General features: G+C 40.8%; 2 protein-coding genes across 3 annotated transcripts in view; both read left to right on the forward strand.

Moving 5' to 3' along the window:
- PPTC7 (protein phosphatase targeting COQ7) overlaps nt 1-9,456 on the forward strand; it is a 41,386-nt gene extending 31,930 nt beyond the window's left edge. The window contains exons 3-6 of one of the 2 annotated variants that reach the window (XM_008142716.3): nt 239-437; nt 4,528-4,651; nt 7,924-8,053; nt 9,370-9,456. In XM_008142716.3, coding sequence (XP_008140938.1) covers nt 239-437; nt 4,528-4,651; nt 7,924-8,053; nt 9,370-9,428 — 512 coding nt within the window. In that variant the 3' untranslated portion in view covers nt 9,429-9,456. The remainder of the gene's footprint in view (nt 1-238; nt 438-4,527; nt 4,652-7,923; nt 8,054-9,369) is intronic. The other variant, XM_028147203.2, reaches the window with a different exon arrangement.
- Nucleotides 9,457-9,510: 54 nt separating this feature from the next.
- Nucleotides 9,511-20,776, forward strand: part of VPS29 (VPS29 retromer complex component) — a 48,800-nt gene continuing 37,534 nt past the window's right edge. Inside the window, exon 1 of the mRNA XM_054712706.1 lies at nt 9,511-9,546. Within this exon, the coding sequence (XP_054568681.1) occupies nt 9,535-9,546 (12 nt within the window). The 5' untranslated portion in view covers nt 9,511-9,534. The remainder of the gene's footprint in view (nt 9,547-20,776) is intronic.

The raw sequence follows: 20,776 nt of genomic DNA on the forward strand, positions 1-20,776 counted from the left end.
TCAGATCATCAATGGCCCACTTACTATGTATCATACAAATTCCTTTTTCTTTCCCACCATTTGGACCCTGATCAGGTTATTAATGACATTTGTTGTGACATGGAGCATAACTAAGAAAGATCCTTTTTAAGCAAAGGTTCAAATTATGGCATGTTGTTCTTTGAGGTAATATGATAAAAATATGTGTACAAAGGCAGCTTTGGAAGAGAAAATAAATGGAGACCATTTTTGTTTCTAGGTAGCAGTACTGCCTGCATTGTGGTGCTGGACAGAACTAGCCACCGCTTACACACAGCAAACCTGGGCGATTCAGGCTTTCTGGTTGTCAGGGGTGGCGAAGTTGTGCACCGATCAGATGAGCAGCAGCATTACTTCAACACTCCATTCCAGCTGTCAATTGCACCACCAGAAGCCGAAGGAGTCGTCTTGAGTGACAGGTAATTTCCCCTTTCACTCATTAAAGTGTGAACAAGGCATGGCTTACTCACAGGTTCTCTCCTATCCCCCTCAACCACAGTGGCGATAGGCAATTTCCATTCCCAGATGAGAAAAAAAAGACATTGAGAATGTTCTCATCAGGAGAACCTTTTAGTTTGACTTGGAAAGATATTTTGCATATACTTGATATTGCAGCCAAGGTGAATTCTGATAAACACCCAATAATTTGACAAGACTGAAAATGCTATTTCAAGTTTACAAAATATCAATTTTTCATACCAAGATCACGTGGTATGTAGTTATGTTAAATTTTGCTAGAGAAATTAGTTATTATTCATGCATGCCATTGTCTGTGCAAGATTTTGCATACGTTACTAGGGAAGAGTACAAACAGGCATCTGCTTTATTTATCAGAATAACTTCCTGATTCTCAGGGCCTCCTACTACATGTATCAAATAGAGCTTGCAGTCCAGGCAGAACCTATTAGGACCAAGTTAACGTACAGGAAATGGAATCGAAAGTGGTCTTGGATATGTTCTGTGATGATGCTGTTGAGGTGCTCTCTTTTTCTTCTGACACCTTCTCTTGGTTCTGTTTTTTTAATCCTCACTGGAGGATATTTTTTCCATTGTTTTTAGAGAGAGTGGAAGGGGGAAGGGAGAAGAGAAAAACATAGATATATGAGAAAGATGCATCCATTGGTTGCCTCCCGCAACGCATGCGCCCTAATCAGGTCAGGGATGGAACTTGCAAACCAGGTACATGCCCTTAATGGGGAATCGAACCTGGGACCCTTCCATGTGTAGGCCATTGCTGTTCTAACCACTGAGCACCCTGGCAGGACCCTCAGTTCATTTTTAAATTGGGAAGAGAACTTTTTGAGACAATCAGTACTTTTTAAAATCAACTTTTACAGTTTATCATTTCTAAGATCAGAATACAGACAAGGCTAAGACAATCTCAGATTTCACTGTCTGTAACTATCTTGTAAGACCTAGGACAAACATTGTTGGTAATTCATAAATGTTGTTAACTGGGTGATAAACCTTTTGTAAAAATTGAAGCATTCTAGCAAGTATCTGTTGTCTCTACTTAATAGTCCTTATAAAACCATATCTTAAGCCCTAACTAAGATAAAATGATTATTCTACCATCTTTTATTTTTTGTTAATCCTTACCTGACGAGATTTTTCCATTGATTTTTAGAGAGAGTAGAAGGGAGGGGGAGAGCCAAGGAGAGAGAAATATCAGTGTGAGAGAGACATCATTTGGTTGCCTCCCAAACGTGCCCTTGACCAGAATCAAACCTGCAACCCTTCAGTTCAAGGGCTGACGCTCTGTACACTGAGCCAAACTGGCTAGGGCATCACTACCATCTTTTAAACTGTAATGAGTATATTACATAATGAGGTATTCAGTATCACCCATCTAAAATCTGTTGTTAAAAAAAAATAAAAATCTGTTGTTGACTCCTAGAGAGAGGTAAGCATTATTTACTTTCAGATTAAGGCAGATTACCATAAGTGGAAGAATATTTGATTATGGGCCCTTCTTCATTGTAATACACATTAATATTAACCATATTGGAGTGAGCAAACCTTAGAACCCCAGGACTTGATAGATAGTAAGTTCAGCTAACAGTTTTTAGAGAACAGTGTTTTAATTTTTCTTTATTTGATTCTTCTTGATTTGGCTTCTGAGTGCTAGAGCAGCCCTGCCTTATCTCACATACTATCTTTGGGACAGTCTGATTAGGGCAGCACTTGGCCTGGCCTGCCAATGAGGTGGAGGTTTCTTCCCCTGGAGCCCAGAGACAGCTTATTAGCATGTGATTTCAGCTTGTGTTTCAGTGCAGTCAAAAGTTTCCAGCAGCACAGTATGTTCAATCAAAATGGGCAGAACTGCAGCTGGCAGAACACCAAGCTCATGGGTGGGAGTGTTGGGAGAAGAGGACAAATTGTCCAATGGTAGTGAGTCTCTCACAGGCAGAATAGCAAAGGACACTCCTGTGGAAAGAAAAACCTCAGCATAAAATCGAGCTTCAGTGCCAACCTGGTCATTAATCAAAACTTCTAGGATCTGATTAGCTTCCAAAGACTGAGCAAATGTGAAGTGTCTTGTATTTTCTCTTTATTCCACAGAAGAAATCAACCTGATTTCCACCAGTTTTAGTCCCCCTGACCCCCTGCTGTATCTTAGCTATTAGTCCATCTTATCTATAAACTATTATTTTAACCTTGACTTACGGGTTTTCTTTTAGTAGCTGTTTTTACAAAATATTTATTATATGAATGTATAAATTAATTTGTTCCTTGACAAAGCCCATCATAGAACTTTTAGATGTGCTGCTTCTTTCCTCTGATGAGACGATGAACCAGAAATTTTCTCAGTGCACTTTTGAGGCATTTCCCAGCAGGCATGGGTGGGTTGTTAGTTTCTTGTGTTTTCTCTTCACAACTTTTATAACATGTTGCTTATACAGGTTTGGGGGTGGTGTTTTTTTTCTGTCAAGCTTAGGGTGCCTTAGTTCTGGCCGCACCCTTCTGGGTCATTGTATGCATTTTTTCCTGGCTCTTGTCACTTACAGGTTAAAGCAGGTTATCAGGTATCTATCTCACCTTTTCCTCACCCTGGAGGCCTGGAAGCAGTGAATCTGGACATTGGAAGTGGCTGAGAAATGGCCTCTCAGGGGGCCATTAACCCTTTGTATATATAGTCTTTTCTGTTTTCTCCCCACCTGGGTTTTTTCCCCCCATTCTCTGCTTTCATTAGGTTTTGTCAGAGGAAAAAAAATCTCCCATCTATTTTTTTTTAAATATATTTTATTGATTTTTTACAGAGAGGAAGGGAGAGGGATTGAGAATTAGAAACATCAATGAGAGAGAAACATTGATCAGCTGCCTCCTGCACACTCCCCACTGGGTATGTGCCCGCAACCAAGGTACCTGCCCTTGACCGGGATGGAACCTGGGACCCTTGCGTCCGCAGGCCGATGCTCTATCCACTGAGCCAAACCGGTTAGGGCTCCCATCTATGTTTTTAAAAATTTTATGCAAAAAGATGTGGTGCAAAGTCTACCTCCTATTCCTGCCGCCAGCCACACATTCTCTCCACAGAGGCAGCCACTGTTATCTTTTTCACTCTCTGTACCTTCCTCTTTCATTAACAACATATCACAAAGGTTATTTTTGTGTGTTTTTTATTCCCCAATTTGGAGGGCCAGTTACTTTGTTTCTTCATTCATTTAGTCATTCAACAGATATTTATTGAAGATCTATGTGTCAGGCACACTAATAAATACTTATGCATGTGGAGCACTTTGTAAGCCCTGGGAGATACACAGTCCTTACTCTGCCAGAATAAGTATCCCTTAGTAATACTAACATAGAATTTCCAATAATACACTAGTAATTACTAGTATTATATTATTGCATCTGTTTCCCATGAATGAATTCTTAGAGGATTTGCATGCTCTCATAGTTATTCCACTATAACACAACCTCCTGAGAGCCAGGTTCAAGTCTGCAGGGAACTGATAAGTGGACAATGAATAAGAGAGGATGGAATGTGACTCTAAAGAATTAGGAAATAAAGACTCATTTGCACTAGGATTTTAGAGACATGTTAGCATCTGACTCAGAAAAGAACCCTTCCTCCTTTGAAATCACATATGACTAATCACCACACTCTGTTTTACTTGGTAGTTTCAGTTAAGCTTTTGAAATCTATAATAATAAAAGCATAATATACTAATTAGACCAGACTTCCTTCTAGACGACCTTCCAGACAAAGCTGGGGCTGCGAGAGAAGCCCGGGTGCCAGAGAGAAGCTGGTGCCGGCAGCCAGGGGAAGGAAGGCCTACTCTTGCACGAATTTCGTGCATTGGGCCTCTAGTATTTATATAAGAGTGTTTAATTGTTTTCAAGGTTAGGAATTTCAGAATGACTGGCTCTTATTATTGACTCCTAATATAAATTAGAGGTTTTTTTTATAGCATTATTACATTGTAACATAGTGCCTGTTGAAAACTTTGAATGGTATCTCTAAAGAGCTTTCTTAACTTTGCACCTACCCTTTCCATGTCACAGCCCGGATGCTGCTGATAGCACATCTTTTGATGTCCAGTTAGGAGATATTATCCTGACAGCGACAGATGGACTCTTTGACAACATGCCTGATTATATGATCCTGCAGGAGCTAAAAAAGTTAAAGGTAATTAACTGAAAGGTTGGCCCTTGGAAACAATGGCCCTCTCTGGGCAGTTAAATTTTCTCCATTCAATTGCATTATCTCTTTTTATAGTTTTGAAAAGGACTATTTTGTGAATATAGGAAACTAATAATAGTACCAGTTTTTCAATCAGTTGTAAATGGAAATATTCACAAATGGAGAACTTAAAGGAAAAAGGCTTTTCACCAAGCTTTTAGTAGGGTGGTAAAGGTAGGAAAAGTCCAGATAAGAAATTTCTTGTTTGCATTTTTCATTGTATTTTAATGGTATTTAATAGTGTTACCTCCTGGTCCTTTTCTCACTTTATTCTCATAAGAAACCCAGCAGGTGTTGAAGCTGGGAAAGATAGGAAGTCATCATACCAGAGCCAGCCAAGGCAGCAGTCAAGGGCATCAGGCAGTTAGGGGCCTTGATGTGATCTGAGCTGTCACCATTAATAAAGCAGTTCAGCTTTGACCCATACAGAGAATGGAAGAAAGTGAAAATCAGTGTTTCCATATTCTTTGGCTTTGTAAAAATTGTAACTCTGGGAAAAGTTAGTTTTTTCTCATGCTTTTATCGCTAACCACTGTAACTTTGAGTAAGTTTTTAAACCTTTTAAGCAACATTTTCCTCACCTGTAAATTGGGGGTACAAAAGGCCCTGTTTTATAGGGTTATGGTGAAAATGAACTGAGACCAGGAGTACAGAATCCTTAGTACCAGGCCTCATCTCTGGGGTTCAATAAAGGCCAGGTGCTTACTGTAGTGATACTATACTCTGTGGTGACAGGGTGGTGAGCAGAAATGACATTCCCTGTCCTCTAGAGCTTCTATTCTAGTGGAGGAAGGTAGCTAATACAGAGAAAGAAAAAGATAATATACTGGGTGGGGCAAAGGTAGGTCTATAGTTATGAGTATGTGAAACAGTTTATTCTTGTACTAGAGGCCCAGTGCATGAAAATTTATGCACCGGAGGCGGGGTCCCTCAGCCTGGCCTGCCCCCTCTCACAGTTTGGGAACCCTCAGGGGTGGGAGGCGACCCAGCGATCAGGGGAAGGCGACACCCCATCACACCTCTGCTGCTGCCACTACCGGCAGCGCAAGCCTCGGCTGGCCCTGGTTACCTGAGCCTCAGGCGGCCCTGGGCGGCTGGGCAGCCACCATCCGAGGCTTGCCTGCACCTCGGGCCGGCCCTGGGCGACTGTGGGGGCTGAGGGGACTGGGGGACTCTGGAGGCAGGCATGCAGAGTGGCCTGGCCCGCCTGCTGCCCCGGCGGGGCTGAGGGGACTGGTGCCACCATCTTTGAGGGTGTGGAAGTCAATTAACATATCCCTCTTTATTAGATAGGATTATTTAATTGTTGCTAATCCTCACCCAAGGATATTTTTTCCATTGGTTTTTAGGGAGAGTAGAAGAGAGAGGGACAGAGAAACATCAATGTGAGAGAAACACATCAATTGGTTGCCTCCTGAATGAGCCCTGACCAGGGGGGCCCAGGCTGGGAAGGAGCCTGCAGCCAAGGTACATCCCCTTGACCTGAATTGAACCCAGGACCCTTTAGTCTGCAGGCCAATATTTTATTCACTGAGCCAAATCGGCTAGGGCTTGTTATATTATTTTGCATACGAACAAGTATAAATCTACTTTTGCACCACCCTGTAGTGTTTATGGTAAATAAGAAGAAAAAGCAAGGTGAAGGGATAGGGAATAGAGAGGGTTGCTGTTTTAGAAAGATTGGTCAGGGAAGGCCTCTCACTGAGATAACATTGAAACAGAGGCCTATTATAATCTATACTGAAACCATTCTGAATCTTAGGATGTTAGAGCTAAAATGGGCCTTGTTTCCCATTCCATTTTACTGATGAAGTTGAAGTAGCAAGGGTAAGGGAGTGGCTCAAGATTATACAGCTAGATAAGAATCTTCATCCTATATAATAAAACCCTGATATGCAAATAGACCAAACAGCAGAATGACCGGTCGCTATGACACTCACTGACCACTAGGGGGTGGATGCTCAACACAGGAGCTGCCCCCTGGAGGTCAGTGCACTCCCACAGGGGAAGCACCGCTCAGCCAGAAGCCAGGCTCATGGCTGGAGAGCACAGCAGCAGTGGCGGGAGCCTCTCCCACTCCCGAGGCAGCACAAAGAACCCTCGGAGGATGTCCACCTGCCGGCTTAGGTCCACTCCCCACGGGGAACAGGCCTAAGCAGGCAGGCAGACATCTCCAAGGGGTCCCAGACTGCAAGAGGGCGCAGGCCGGGCTGAGGGACTACCCCCCATCAGTGCACGAATGTCGTGCACTGGGCCTCTAGTCATGATATAAAATTCTAAAGGTATTTTCAGTAGGGAAACTGGCAGCTCTTAGAGAGCAAACTGGTGTTGGCCAGGAGCACATTTATAAGCAAGGGGGAAAAATTTTTTTTTAACCCTCACCCGAGGATATTTTTCCATTGATTTTTAGAGAAAGTGGAAGAGAGAGGGAAAGACAGAAATATCAGTGTGAGAGAAACTCATTATTTGGTTGCCTCCTGCACATGCCCTGACCAGGGTCTGGGCTGTGGAGGAGCCTGCAACAGAGGTACGTGCCCTTGACCAGAATCGAACCCAGGACCCTTCAGTTCGCAGGCCAATGCTCTATCCACTGAGCCAAACCGGCTAGGGCAGCAAGGAAATTTTTGAGGTCATTCCTAAAGTGCTATAAAAATTTGCCCTTTCATTCTCATCCTATTTTAGCAAAAATACCTGAAGAATTTCAAATGGGAAAAAAAGCAGAAATAAAAACCCAAACCTCAGGGCCCAAGGCCACCTATCAAAAACTTTCTGGCCGAAACCGGTTTGGCTCGGTGGATAGAGGGTCGGCCTGCGGACTGAAAGGTCCCAGGTTCGATTCCGGTCAAGGGCATGTACCTTGGTTGCGGGCACATCTCAAGTGGGAGGTGTGCAGGAGGCAGCTGATTGATGTTTCTCTCTCATCGATGTTTCTAACTCTCTATCCCTCTCCCTTCCTCTCTGTAAAAAATCAATAAAAATATATTTTTTTTAAAAACAAAACTTTCTGATTCACATTGTATGCAGGCAGCACTGATGGGCTCATTCCTTTTAGTGAGGGTGCAATGTTTATTGTCTTCTCTAACTGGAATAAAACGCAAATGGTGGAAACTGATTAGATAAATGTTACTATCTTAAAAAGTGATATTTGTAAGTATACTTCAATACAAAAATCATGTGAGACATTATCATAAAAATAACTCTCTCATCCTTCATCTTAGAATTCAAATTATGAGAGTATACAACAGACAGCAAGAAGCATTGCTGAGCAAGCTCATGAGCTGGCCTATGACCCAAATTATATGTCACCTTTTGCACAGTTTGCATGTGACAACGGACTGAATGTGAGAGGTAAGCAATCTTTAGGAAGGTCATAGGGACATAGTAAGATGGGAACATTCTGGGCTGTGGGGTGAGGTAAACTAGAGCACTAGAGTGAGACTGTTGAGATGTCCTCTCTTAGCTGTGAGTGGTGGCTTTGAGCTAGGTCATTAGGCCTTAACACTAGAAGACAAGAGCAAGTGCATGTCATCATGTCTTCCCCACAGAGGACGCCCTTCAGAGCTGAACTTCATAGGCTACAGAGGCAGGCGGAATCTGAAGCCCTTTATTGCCACCACTGCACTGCTTGGACCTCAGCCCAAAAGGCCTCCAAGCTCTGCCTGGAAGGACTGGACATTCCCAGCAGTTTAACATTTGCCCTTCACGGGTCTGACATTTCACTTCTCCCTTCCTTTGGCTTTGTGGGACTCGTTGACAGTATTTGCCTGCCAAATTGCCACAGCAGGTTTTGAAGAGGGAAGTAATGTTAACCTGTCCTTGCTTGAAGAGCCCTTCTATCTACTAAGTGATATTAACTTTGGGAGCAGGACAGTGGCTCTGTCTTGGAGCTGGGATGATGTGTTGGTGGTAACATATCAGAACTAGTACAGTTGGTCAGTTTCTTGCTAGTATTATATTATGACATGTAAAGCATTTCTTAGCCTTCCAGGAAATATTAAAATAGGAAAAAGCACATGCCATAGCTGTTTGGCAGATTAGAGTACAAGATTGTTCCTAATTTCAAAACAGTGGGTATGTTTGTCCAAATTAGGATTATGCATAGAAACATGTAACTTTCTTGTCAGGCAGAATTTATCTTAACCAGATTTTCTTTACTGTGATTGCTATAAACAGAGGAGGTAGTGGCCATTTTATCAGAGCTACTGTTTTAAAGAGCAGGGAAGGTTTTTTTTAAGTGTCAGTTAAGTTACATGTAATTTCTTGGTGTTTTTATTCCTCTCTTTTTTAAAAAAATATATTATTTATGTATTTCAGAGAGGAAGGGAGAGGGAGAGAAAGCTGGAAACATCAATGATGAGAGAATCATGAATCGGCTGTCTCCTGCATGCCCCGCCACTGGGGATTGAGCCCTCAATCTGGGCATGTGCCCTGACCAGGAATCAAACCCTGACCTCCTGGTTCATAGGTTGATGCTCAACCACTGAGCCACGCCAGCTGGACTTTATTTCTCTTCATCATTTTTTTTTCTTTCCTCTACTAGAATATATTGACAAATCAAACCTTCGTGAATTGCAAGCATTTGTCTCCTAGAACTTACTTAGGCTTACAGTTTTGATTGACTTTACTTTTTACGATACATGACTACATTTTCATTTTTGTTTTAGGTGGAAAGCCAGATGACATCACCGTCCTTCTTTCCATAGTGGCTGAGTATACAGACTGACACACCTAGGTGTCAACTCCTGCCTTTCCTTCCATCATCCCAAATTTTCCCCAGCCGTGTGTGCTGATCCTGCTGGCAGGACCATGATTCTTTGCCACTGATCTCAATGGCCAGTGATGTAAGCCTTTTTGCCTGTCTTTTTGAGACCCCATTGAGATCCTTGTTAAGAACCACTACTGTCATTCACTAGCTCATATCTGCCAGCAACTTCGAAGAGAATCAAGATTTGAAGATTGGCCTTCACTTCTCATTGTCCTTTCCATGATGGGATCGGAGGTTTTCAAAGCTAAAATGGCTATTACTTTTCAAAAATGCTTGAAGTATTGAAGAAAATGAGTAATGTTGGTAAAGTGAATTAAAAATTACAGTGTGTAAAAGGGATTTTAAAAGTATAACACAAACTCTATGTTATGGTACATCTCCTAGAAACATACATTATTCATCAAAAGAAATGTTACATGTATACTATACAGTCTTTGTTATGATGATTGAGTGTGGCTTTGTGTTTTCATTATAAACTCCTATTTTTCAGGGGCTTATAATTCTGCTCTAAAACATTGCTCTGGATTATGAAATCTTGATCCACGAGCTTTTTTTCTTACAAATTGGAAGAAATTTTCAGTTTAATTCTATGGATGCAAATGTTTCATGGTTTTTAAAAGATGCTTAATTGTGATCCTAGGATCAAAGTTTTGGCAGTTTATTGATTCATCCAACTCACAGGCTGGTGGCCTGAACTGCAGGAGTAGGGAGACTCTTTACCAAAATTTTAATGGGAATGTTACTCAAGATTGTAGAACTCCTCAAAGCCAAGGAATTTAATGTTATGGCTGAAATCCTCCCAGCTGTCTGACATGATGCCCCTGTGTGGGAGCTCTAGGCCCATAGGCCTAATGGGCTGAGAATGGACAGCTGTTATTTTGAATTTTGGGGGTCATGCTACTTCTAGTCTCACTCAGACCCTTTATTAGTAGCCTTGCTTTCTGTATAGCATGCACCAAATTCAGGGGGTCCATGTGGAAGGAGCACTGTGGGCAGTAGCAGTAACACAAGAGTCCATGAGGAAAACTAGTGATGATATGACATTTGCATTTGCCCTACACAGAAATTTAGGGGTTTCTGAATCAAGCTTAATGTTTACAGTTTCCAAATAGCCATCTTGCAGTGTATAGTTTCCTTATAAAACTATCCCACATTCAGTTTTCCCATTATCTGCAAGTTCAAACTTATTTTTAAGGTTTGTGTATAAGTCGACTGCTGTAAAGATATATATTTTTGGGTCAGTCTTTTTCTTCATTAACTTGGTGGTAGAAAAATATAGTTAGCAATCCTTAAATTAAAGCCATGTTTTATATATAAGTCAGGTAACATTGGTGTATAGATGAGAATGCAATTAAACCTGATGAGAATCTACTTGAGGAGAATATAGAAAGTCTCTCTCTAAAGGAGATACATACTCCCTGGTTTATTGCATTAAAACTTATGTTTGAGGTTACCTCAACTTGTTTTAAAAGATTTTGTTTTGTGAAATTGTACTGTATATTTGAGTAACTGTCAAGCTTTTGTTTTATTTAAAATTGTTTAACATGTACCATGTACATGTCATTACTATATTTCAATGCATCATGCTTGTAACAGGCATTTCATTTATAATAAGAATGAGTTATTCATTTGTAAACCGTTCAGTAATTTATCTACTATTCCTAAATTGGCATAATGTTAGATATCTATTTTGAATCACCTTTAATTACATGTCAGAATGCCTTAATTACCCTAACTTGACAAAACAGTTCTTTGGTAGAGGAGATGGGGGGTGGAGGGAGACTGTTTAAGTAATGAGAACCCATTGTGCTGTGATAAAACACAGAAGCCAGAGTGGCAAGTGGCGGGGTATTTATTTTGCACAAAATATTTGCAGTCTCTGTGTATTTTAAAAAGTAAAGAAAGTTGCATCCAGAAGGGTTTTGTTGCAAGAAGTACATTTATACTTGGGCTGATGACATTAGTTCTTTTATTGAATTTCTAATTATTTCTGGTCAGAGGTGTGTAGCCTATGATCTGGATATATTTTGCATTAATTTTCCAATGCCTAAATTTGATTCCTGGTAGAGCAGTGCTGATTAAGTCACTGGCTTTGCTCTCATTTAACCCATCAAACACAATCTTTGTAAAGCTAGATTGGTGGTATTTTAACACAACTTATTTTATCAACTTATCTTTTTTGAGAAATTATTGTTAGAAATTGACAATATGTTTGTTCCAGTGATGTTGAATTTAGTGGGACAAGAATCGAGTTTCACCGTCGAACTAACTTTTGGACCTGGCCTGTAAATTTAGTAATACAAAATATTTTCTCTTTTCCCTGTCCTTTTTGTGTTATGCACTTAATTTTTTTACTGCCAGTGGTCAGTTGGAGTGCTGCTTATCAAGTAACTCTCCTTCCACTCTCAGTGGTCAGAGGCTGTGTTGGACCCATGCTGGAATTTTCCAGTCACAGGACCCAAACCTCTGTGGGGTATGAATGAGATATGCCACTTGGTGGGTCTGATTCTGAACTTGATGTGTGTGTTAATTGTATTTTAAATCAAGCAGTATAAAAAAGACACACACACACATTTGCCTCATGTAATGGACTTTTATAACAAAAGAGAATTTGGATTTCTAATTTACAAAAGGCAAATTATTTATCTCTCTCTGGATGCACCAAAGACCAGTAAAGTTTATAGCTTTTCCATCTATATTTATAAAGCAATACTGTATTATAAAAAATCAATATTTTTATCACATGCTTGAAATTTTTATTTTGTTCTGTTTTAAAATGTGCACTCTAAACATATCAGAACCTTATTTCTTCCTGTGAACTTAAGCTGCCTGCGCACAAAAAATACTTACCGAACGGATATGCAGTAGAGCCCTAGGCTCTTAAAAAGTGAAAGAAGAAATGAAGGGGAAAACAAGTTTGTCCTGAATTACTGTACTGGCTTGACATGGTCGATGGGTACTAAATCACAAAAGAATCCATTCCAGGTGTGTATGTCTGGGGGTTGGGCTGTGTCTAGATTAGCAACTAGATTTCCAGCTTTGCATGATGGGAGTGTCTCTCCTATCAGCTACATTTGTTTTGGATAGAACAGTAGCCTTCAGTACCACCTTCAGTACCACCAACCTACCACATCAAGTAACAAGGCAGGAATTGTGGGAATTTACTGAGTTCGTTTTTGAGAGTTTTGGAGATTGTAAACAAGATTGACTAGAACTATAAGTGTTTGTACTTTGGATAAGTTCTTGGTTCCTTGTCACCTTATACCAGCTATCTTTGGTAGAAGCTACGGCATCAAATTTCCCTGGAAACAATCACATTTTTGCATTTAACAAATTTTACAATATCAAACAAAAAAACAAAATCTGCTTATAAAACTGAAAATATGAAACAAAACATTTGGATTTTATTCATAAAAAATTAAATTCTTTGTAAAATTGAACTTCTCAACTAAAAATTGGCAGTGTCAATGTCAAAATTTTAACGGTTAGCAGGTAGTTTGTGGCAAAGATGGCTAAATAATGAAGCAAGTTTGAATTTATACTAATGAGCTGCTTTTTTCTGTTGAGACTATCATTATTTGTCTTACCCAAGAGGCAATGACCTGAATTGGATGTCTGAAATATAACTTATGCAGGAATAGTTCTGTAAATACATTTAAATAAACTGTAAAGATATTTAATAAATATAGTATTTATACTAATCTGTGTACTCCTTTTAATTGAAATAGTAACTAAATAAGACACCAACCCTGACATTGAGTTTGTTGGTCTCTATCAAGTCCTCATTTCCAACACTCTTAGCCTAGCAGTGACTCCGTACTTTGTAGCTATTATTTTGTCTGTTACTAGTTCTCTGCCTTAGGTCTTTTCACCAGCTGGTTTACTACAACAGTTTATCTTCCTCAAAAATTCATCAAAATGGACTGATAATTCAAAGTAAAATACACATGGTTTCCTAGCAGAGAAGGCTTTTGCATATTCTACATGGTATGAAGTGAAAGCACAGAAAAATCTGGTGTCATTTAAATTTAGCATTCTTTATCTAAAATCCAAATTAAATACAGTTTAACAGTATAACTATCTTTTACAGATTAGTGCAGCATCCAGGCAATTACTGATGATGATGTCTCCAGGACCTAACCCCACTGCCCATTTCCAAGAGTGAGCCAAAAACTTCCATCCTCTGCAAGGAGATCTATAGTTGCCCACGTATCATGTGAAATTCAGTGTTAGTCACCAGTGTAAGCATAAGATATATAAATCTTTAGCCTACATGTGAAAGAATTGCTTGAAATTATGTGGGTATTGTCAGTTTCCACAAAAAGCCCATTTTCATTCACTGAGGAACATTTTGGGATGAACTTGAGTTTTTATTAGGTTACTGTGGGTAGCTCTGACTCATTATTGAGCTACAAGAGCCAAATTCATTCTGGTTTTAGTTAGAAGTCTGTTCACAGTTCTAAAGTTGACTGATCCACTCAGCCACCTTTGTTTATGAATTCCTCACAAAATTTGAAGTACAATTGCTTACCAGTTAACACTTCTTTGGGATTTGGTGGTTTCACAAAGACTTAACAAGATGTTACAGCAGTCTAGTTTGTCAGGTTATAATTGACTTTTAAACAGGTTTGGGGGAGGGAGAGGCTTACATCATCAGATATTACATAAGAATGCTTCTGTGCCAGATATTTTAGTCTGTGCAGGTAACAAGATTATTCTTAAAGGGGAAAAGAACAGAGACACTCATTTCACTCCAAATCCAGGCTTTTTTGACAGTGGAGGTAAGTGCTCTATGTCAGATATACAGATATAACTTTTTGGCATCACTTCCATTAAATCCTTTTTTTGTGTGTTAGACTGCAGAAAATCGCATCTGAAAATCAGGATAATTTAAAGCTATCACAAATAAGATTTTACAATATGTAAAAAGACTCCAAAGTGAGGGAGATAGCTATATACCTGGTGTACCAGTTAATAATGCAGATTTGGTAATCAAAACAAGGTAATTTTAAGAGAAACATCAAAAGTGCTTTCTAATAATGTCCATCGCTAGCTACACATTTCCCCCATCTTTCAGGTAATTTGTGGATACTGTCCCAATAGAACTTCTCTTATTTTGAGGCAAACCACTCAGAGACCCCATTTTCCACTTCTGTGTATGTTTTGAAGTGCTGCTCAGAAAGTGCGTGTGCTATGGATTGGAACAAGTGGTAATCTGAAGGAGCAAGATCTGGTGAATACGGCAGGTGGGTTAATACTTCCCAGGCAAGATCTTTTAACGTGTCTTTAACTGGTTTTGAAGTGTGTGATGGTGCATCTCATGAAGCAAAATTATTTGCCGTGTCTTCTGGCCCATTCTGGTCGTTTTGTGATCAAAGCATGGTTCAAATTGATTATTTGTTGTCGGTAGTGATCAGTATTAAGTTTCATCTGGTTTTAGAAGCTCATAATACACCACACCTTCCTGATCCCACCAAATGCAAAGCATTGTCTTCTTTCCTAAGCAGTTTGGCCTTGCAGTCAATGTTGATGGTTGACATGGATCAACCCATGATTTTCTGGGTTTGGGATTCTCAAATCCACTTTTCATCATCAGCCACAATTTGATGCAAAAAAAGACTTTCGTGCTGTTGAAGCAACATTTGACTGATGACTTTTCGCTTTTTCCATTTGTTTTTCGTTCAGTTGATGTGGCACCCATTTTCCTTCCTTTAAAATCTTTCCCATTGCTTGTAAACGATTGAAAATTCTTTGCTGAGCAATGTTTAATCTTTTTTTTTTTAATGAATCTTTATTGTTCAGATTACAATTGTTTCTCCTTTTCCCCCCCATATCTCCCCACCACCCACTTCCCACCCCCCTCTGCCTTTACCTCCCCCCTGCTGTCCTTATCCATAGGTGTATGATTTTTGTCCAGTCTCTTCCGTACTCCCCACACAGACACCCCTTTCCCCCTGAGAATTATCAATCCACTCCCATTCTATGCCTCTGATTCTATTAAGTTCACCAGTTTATTCTGTTCCTCAGATCTTTAATTCACTTGACTTTTAGATTCACTTGTTGATAGATATGTATTTGTTGTTCATAATTTTTATCTTTCTTCTTCTTTTTCCTCTTTTTAAAGAATACCTTTCAGCATTTCATATAATACTGGTTTGGTGGTGATGAACTCCTTTAACTTTTCTTATCTATGAAGCTCTTTATCTGCCCTTCAATTCTGAATGATAACTTTGCTGGGTAGAGTAGTCTTGGTTGTAGGTTCCTACTATTCATCACTTTGAATATTTCTTGCCACTCCCGTCTGGCCTGCATGGTTTCTGTTGAGAAATTAGCTGATAATCGTATGGGTGCTCCCTTGTAGGTAACTAACTGTTTTTCTCTTGCTGCTTGTAAGATTCTTTGTCTTTTGCCCTTGGCATTTTAATTATGATGTGTCTTGGTGTGGTCCTCTTTGGATTCCTTTTGTTTGGAGTTCTGTGTGCTTCCTGGACTTGTAAGTCTATTTCTTTCATCAGGTGGGGGAAGTTTTCGTTCATTATTTCTTCAAATAGATTTTCAGCATCTTGCTCTCTCTCTTCTTCTGGTACCCCTATCATAATTCTGATGTTGGTTCGCTTTAAGTTGTCCCAGAGGCTTCTTACACTATCTTCAACTTTCTGAATTCTATTCTCTTCTTGCTTCTCTAGAGGATTGTCCTTGGCCTCTCCTCTTTGTATTCCAAATCTTTGAGTTGATTCTTGCGATCCTCTAGTCTGCTGTTGGGTCTCTGTATAATATTTTTTATCTCAGTGTATGTTTAATTTCTAGTTGGTCCTTTTTCGTATCCTCGAAGGTCTCATTGAATTTATCGGCCTTTTCCATGAAATTCTTGAAAAACCTTATAACGTGGTTTTGAACTCTATGTCCAGTCGCTTGTTCTCCTCCATTTCTTTGGTTTGTGATCTGTTTCCTTGCCTCCTCATTTTCACTGCTTCCCTGAGTTGGTAGGGTAGCTTTGTGTATTGGATGTCCTATTGGTTCAATGGGTCAGCCTCCCAGTTACTTGAGGTGGACACTCTTGGTGTACCCTTGTGTACTGTGTGTCCCCCAGCAGGAGCTACAGCAAGAACTAGTTTTCTCCTCCTTTGCTTGGGCGGTTTTGGAGCAGTCTGACTGGAGCTGCAGTTTATTTGGTTAAGCTGCCACAGAACAGGCCATTTATATGCAAAAGCCGCTGTGTGGAGCCTGGGCAGGTTTGTAGAATGTGCTGGGCGGGGCCTCAGAGCTGGGCGGGGTCTCAGGGCGTCACTAGGCTAGGGCGTGGCAAACGGCAATGGCTGGCGTCACCCGTCTCTGCCTTTCCGCGTTTCCAAGTCCCTGCACCCCACGCTCCAGTGCAGTAAAACTGATTGCTGGGCACACCTCTGCAAAAAAAGTCATTCTCACATTCCGACCCGATAGCCGAGAGTCCAACTTCTCCCCGTAGGTGTCTGGGTCCCCCACGTGTCCCCAGAAACTGGATTTCAGAGTGATCAGGAGCTTGTCTCCCTGCGGGTTGAAGAAAAGCCGCGCGCCCAGTCGCCCGCCACCAGCCCGATTCGCGCGCCTCCGTACCTCACTCAGCTTTTCAGCGTTTGTGCTCTTTCTCTCCTTAGTTGTAAATCTACCACTCAGCCAGCTTTCCCGTGGTTCTGGGTGGTAGACGTTTTGTCTTTTAGTTGTATTTTTGAAATTGTTGTGCGAGGCAGCAGATTAGTTGTTTAACTTTGCCACCATCTTGGTTCCTCTCCTCGCAATGTTTAATTTTTCTGTAAGTTATTTTTGAGTTTGACACACATCTTCATTCAATAATGCTTATAATTGTTGGTCTTCAAACTTTTTTGGTTGACCTGGACGTTCTTTGTCTTTCACATCAAAACCATCACTTTTAAAGTATTTAAACCAGTGTTCACAGTATCTTGAGATGGAGCATGTTCACCATAAGCTTCCCAAAGTATACGATAACTTTTAGTAGCACTTTTCTTCAAAATACAGTAATGAGGGAGAAACCAAGATGGCGGCATAGGTAAACATCTAAACTACTGCCTCGCAAAACAATATCAAAACTACAACTAAAAGACAAAATGGACACCATCCAGAACCACAGGAAAACTGGCTGAGTGGAAATTCTACAACTAGAAGGAAAGAGGAAAGCACATTGAGACTCAGGGGAGCTGCAAAAGGCTGAGGTACGGAGATGCGTGCGCATGGAGAGGACGGGCGGCTGACTACATGGGTGGCTGAGTGCGTGGCTGGCTTTCTAAAGCGGGAGGGAGACAGAAGCTCCCGACTGTGCTGAACTCCAGTTCCGGGCGAGTTTCTGGGCAACCAGACTCATTCGGGGAGAAACTGGTCTATCTGGCAGCGGGCGAAATTCGAGGGCAGTTTTCTCTCAGAAGTGCTTGTAGCGATTACCGAAGGACACTGAGACCCAGGGGCCTCATAGGGCATGGCTGATGGGAAGCCAAGGCTGTCTGCTCCACTCTGAGACTCCGCCCCATCCAAGCTGAGCACAGAGGCTTTTGCAAGTCTTCTCCCATAAGGGTGTCTCCAGCATAGAAGTTCTCCCAGCATAGACACAGCTAATCCTCACAGCCAATTGGCCTGGAGGTCAATTCCTCCCAGTGATACCAACAACAATCAAGAATTAACTACAACAAGGCTGTGCACACAGTCCACAAAGGGGGTGCACCAAAGTGTCCACCTCAGGTAACTGGGGGAGGCTGAGCCACTGGGCCATATAGGACACCTACCACACAGAGCTACTCTATCAACTCAGGGAAGCAGCCAAAATGCGGAGACAAACAGATCACAAATGAAATAAATGGAGGAAAGCAAACGATTGGATATAGAGTTCAAAAGCACAGTTATAAGGTTTTTCAAGAATTTCCTAGAAAAGGCCAATAAATTTAGAGAGACCCTCGAGGATATGAAAAAGGACCAACCAGAAATTAAACATACACTGACTGAAATAAAAAATATTATACAGAGACCTAACAGCAGACTAGAGGACCGCAAGAATCAAGTCAAAGATTTGAAATACAAAGAAGCAAAAAACACTCAACCGGAAAAGCAAAAAGAAAAAAGAATCCAAAAATTTGAAGATAGTGTAAGGAGCCTCTGGGACAACCTCGAGCATACCAAAATCCAAATTATGGGGGTGCCAGAAGAAGAGAGAGACCAAGATACTGAAAAACTTTGAAGAAATAATGACCGAAAACTTCCCCCACCTGATGAAAGAAATAGACTTACAAGTCCATGAAGCACACAGAACCCAAACAAAAGGAATCCAAAGAGGACCACACCAAGACACATCATAATTAAAATGCCAAGAGCAAAAGACAAAGAGAATATTAAAAGCAGCAAGAGAAAAACAGTTAGTTACCTACAAGGGAGCACCCATACGATTGTCAGCTGATTTCTCAACAGAAACTATGCAGGCCAGAAGAGAGTGGCAAGAAATATTCAAAGTGATGAATAGCAAGAACCTACAACCAAGATTACCCAGCAAAGCTATCATTCAGAATTGAAGGTCAGATAAAGAGCTTCACAGATAAGAAAAAGCTAAAGGAGTTCATCACCACCAAACCAGTATTATATGAAATGCTGAAAGGTATTCTTTAAGAAGAGGAAGAAGAAGAAAAAGGTAAAGATAAAAATTATGAACAACAAATACATGTCTATCAACAAGTGAATCTAAAAATCAAGTGAATAAAAAATCTGATGAACACAATAAACTGGTGAATATAATAGAATCAGGGGCATAGAAAGGGAGTGGACCGACAATTCTCAGGGGGAAAGGAGTGTGGGGGGTGCGGGAAGAGACTGGACAAAAATCATACACCTATGGATGAGGACAGTGCGGGGGAGGTAAGGGCAGAGGGTGGGGTGGGAACCGGGTGGAGGGGAGCTATGGTGGGGAAAAAGAGGAACAACTGTAATAATCTGAACAATAAAGATTTATTAAAAGAAGAAAAAAATACAGTAATGAATTAAAACCTCCCACAAATGCCCTTTTTTTTGGCACGAAATTTGACATTTTTTAAAATATATATTTTATTGCTTTTTTACAGAGAAGGGAGAGGGATAGAGAGTTAGAAACATCGATGAGAGAGAAACATCGATCAGCCGCCTCCTGCACACCCCCTACTGGGGATGTGCCTGCAACCAAGGTACATTCCATTGACCAGGAATCGAACCCAGGACTCTTCATTCCCCAGGCCGATACTCTATCCACTGAGCCAAACTGGCTAGGGCTCGACATTTTATGTGTAAAAATATCTATGATGTTAACACTTTCAGAAAATTTGACATGAAGTTTTGAAGCTTGTCAATACAACAAAACAGGATAAATATCAAATCGCATATATATCAACATATGTGTAACTCCACCTATTGAAAAAAATCCACGCCCTGACTGGTTTGGCTCAGTGGATAGAGCGTCGGCCTGCGGACTCGGGGGTCCCAGGTTCGAATCCAGTCAAGGGCATGTGGCTTAGTTATGGGCACATCCCCAGTGGGGAGTGTGCAGGATGCAGCTGATCGATGTTTCTCTCTCATTGATGTTTCTGGCTCTCTATCCCTCTCCCTTCCTCTCTGTAAAAAATCAATAAAATATATTTTTTTTTAAAAGAAAGAAAAAAATCCACATTATTAACCGGTACACCTAGTATTTTTATTCTTGACTCCCTTCCCCAGGGATTTTGCTTAAAATCTTAACAATATAAAAAGCAGGCCGAAGCCGGTTTGGCTCAGTGGATAGAGCGTCGGCCTGCGGACTGAAAGGTCCCGGGTTCGATTCCGGTCAAGGGCATGTATCTTGGTTGCGGGCACATCCCCAGTAGGGGGTGTGCAGGAGACAACTGATCAATGTTTCTCTCTCATCGATGTTCCTAACTCTATCTCTCTCCCTTTCTCTCTGTAAAAAATCAATAAAATATATTAAATAAATAAATAAATAAATAAAAATAAAAAGCAGTGACCAAAAAGGTCATGGCACTACAAAAGAGTGCATAACTATGTCTGAAAGCACCAAAACTCAAATGTTTGCAATCAAATACAAAAATACCTGTTAGTCACGAAACTCTACAAGAGGTATTGGGTGCACTCCAAATGACTGCTGAAGAACGTTTAAATACCTTTATAGCCTGGCCATCATGGCTCAGTGCTTGAGCATTGATCTATGAACCAGGAGGTCACAGTTCTATTACTGGTCAGGCACACGCCTGGGCTGCAGGCTCTATCCCCAGTGTGGGGAGTGCAGGAGGCAGCCAATCAAGGATTCTCAT

This window comes from Eptesicus fuscus, chromosome 23 (genome assembly GCF_027574615.1).
Source record: "Eptesicus fuscus isolate TK198812 chromosome 23, DD_ASM_mEF_20220401, whole genome shotgun sequence".
Lineage (NCBI taxonomy): Eukaryota > Metazoa > Chordata > Mammalia > Chiroptera > Vespertilionidae > Eptesicus > Eptesicus fuscus.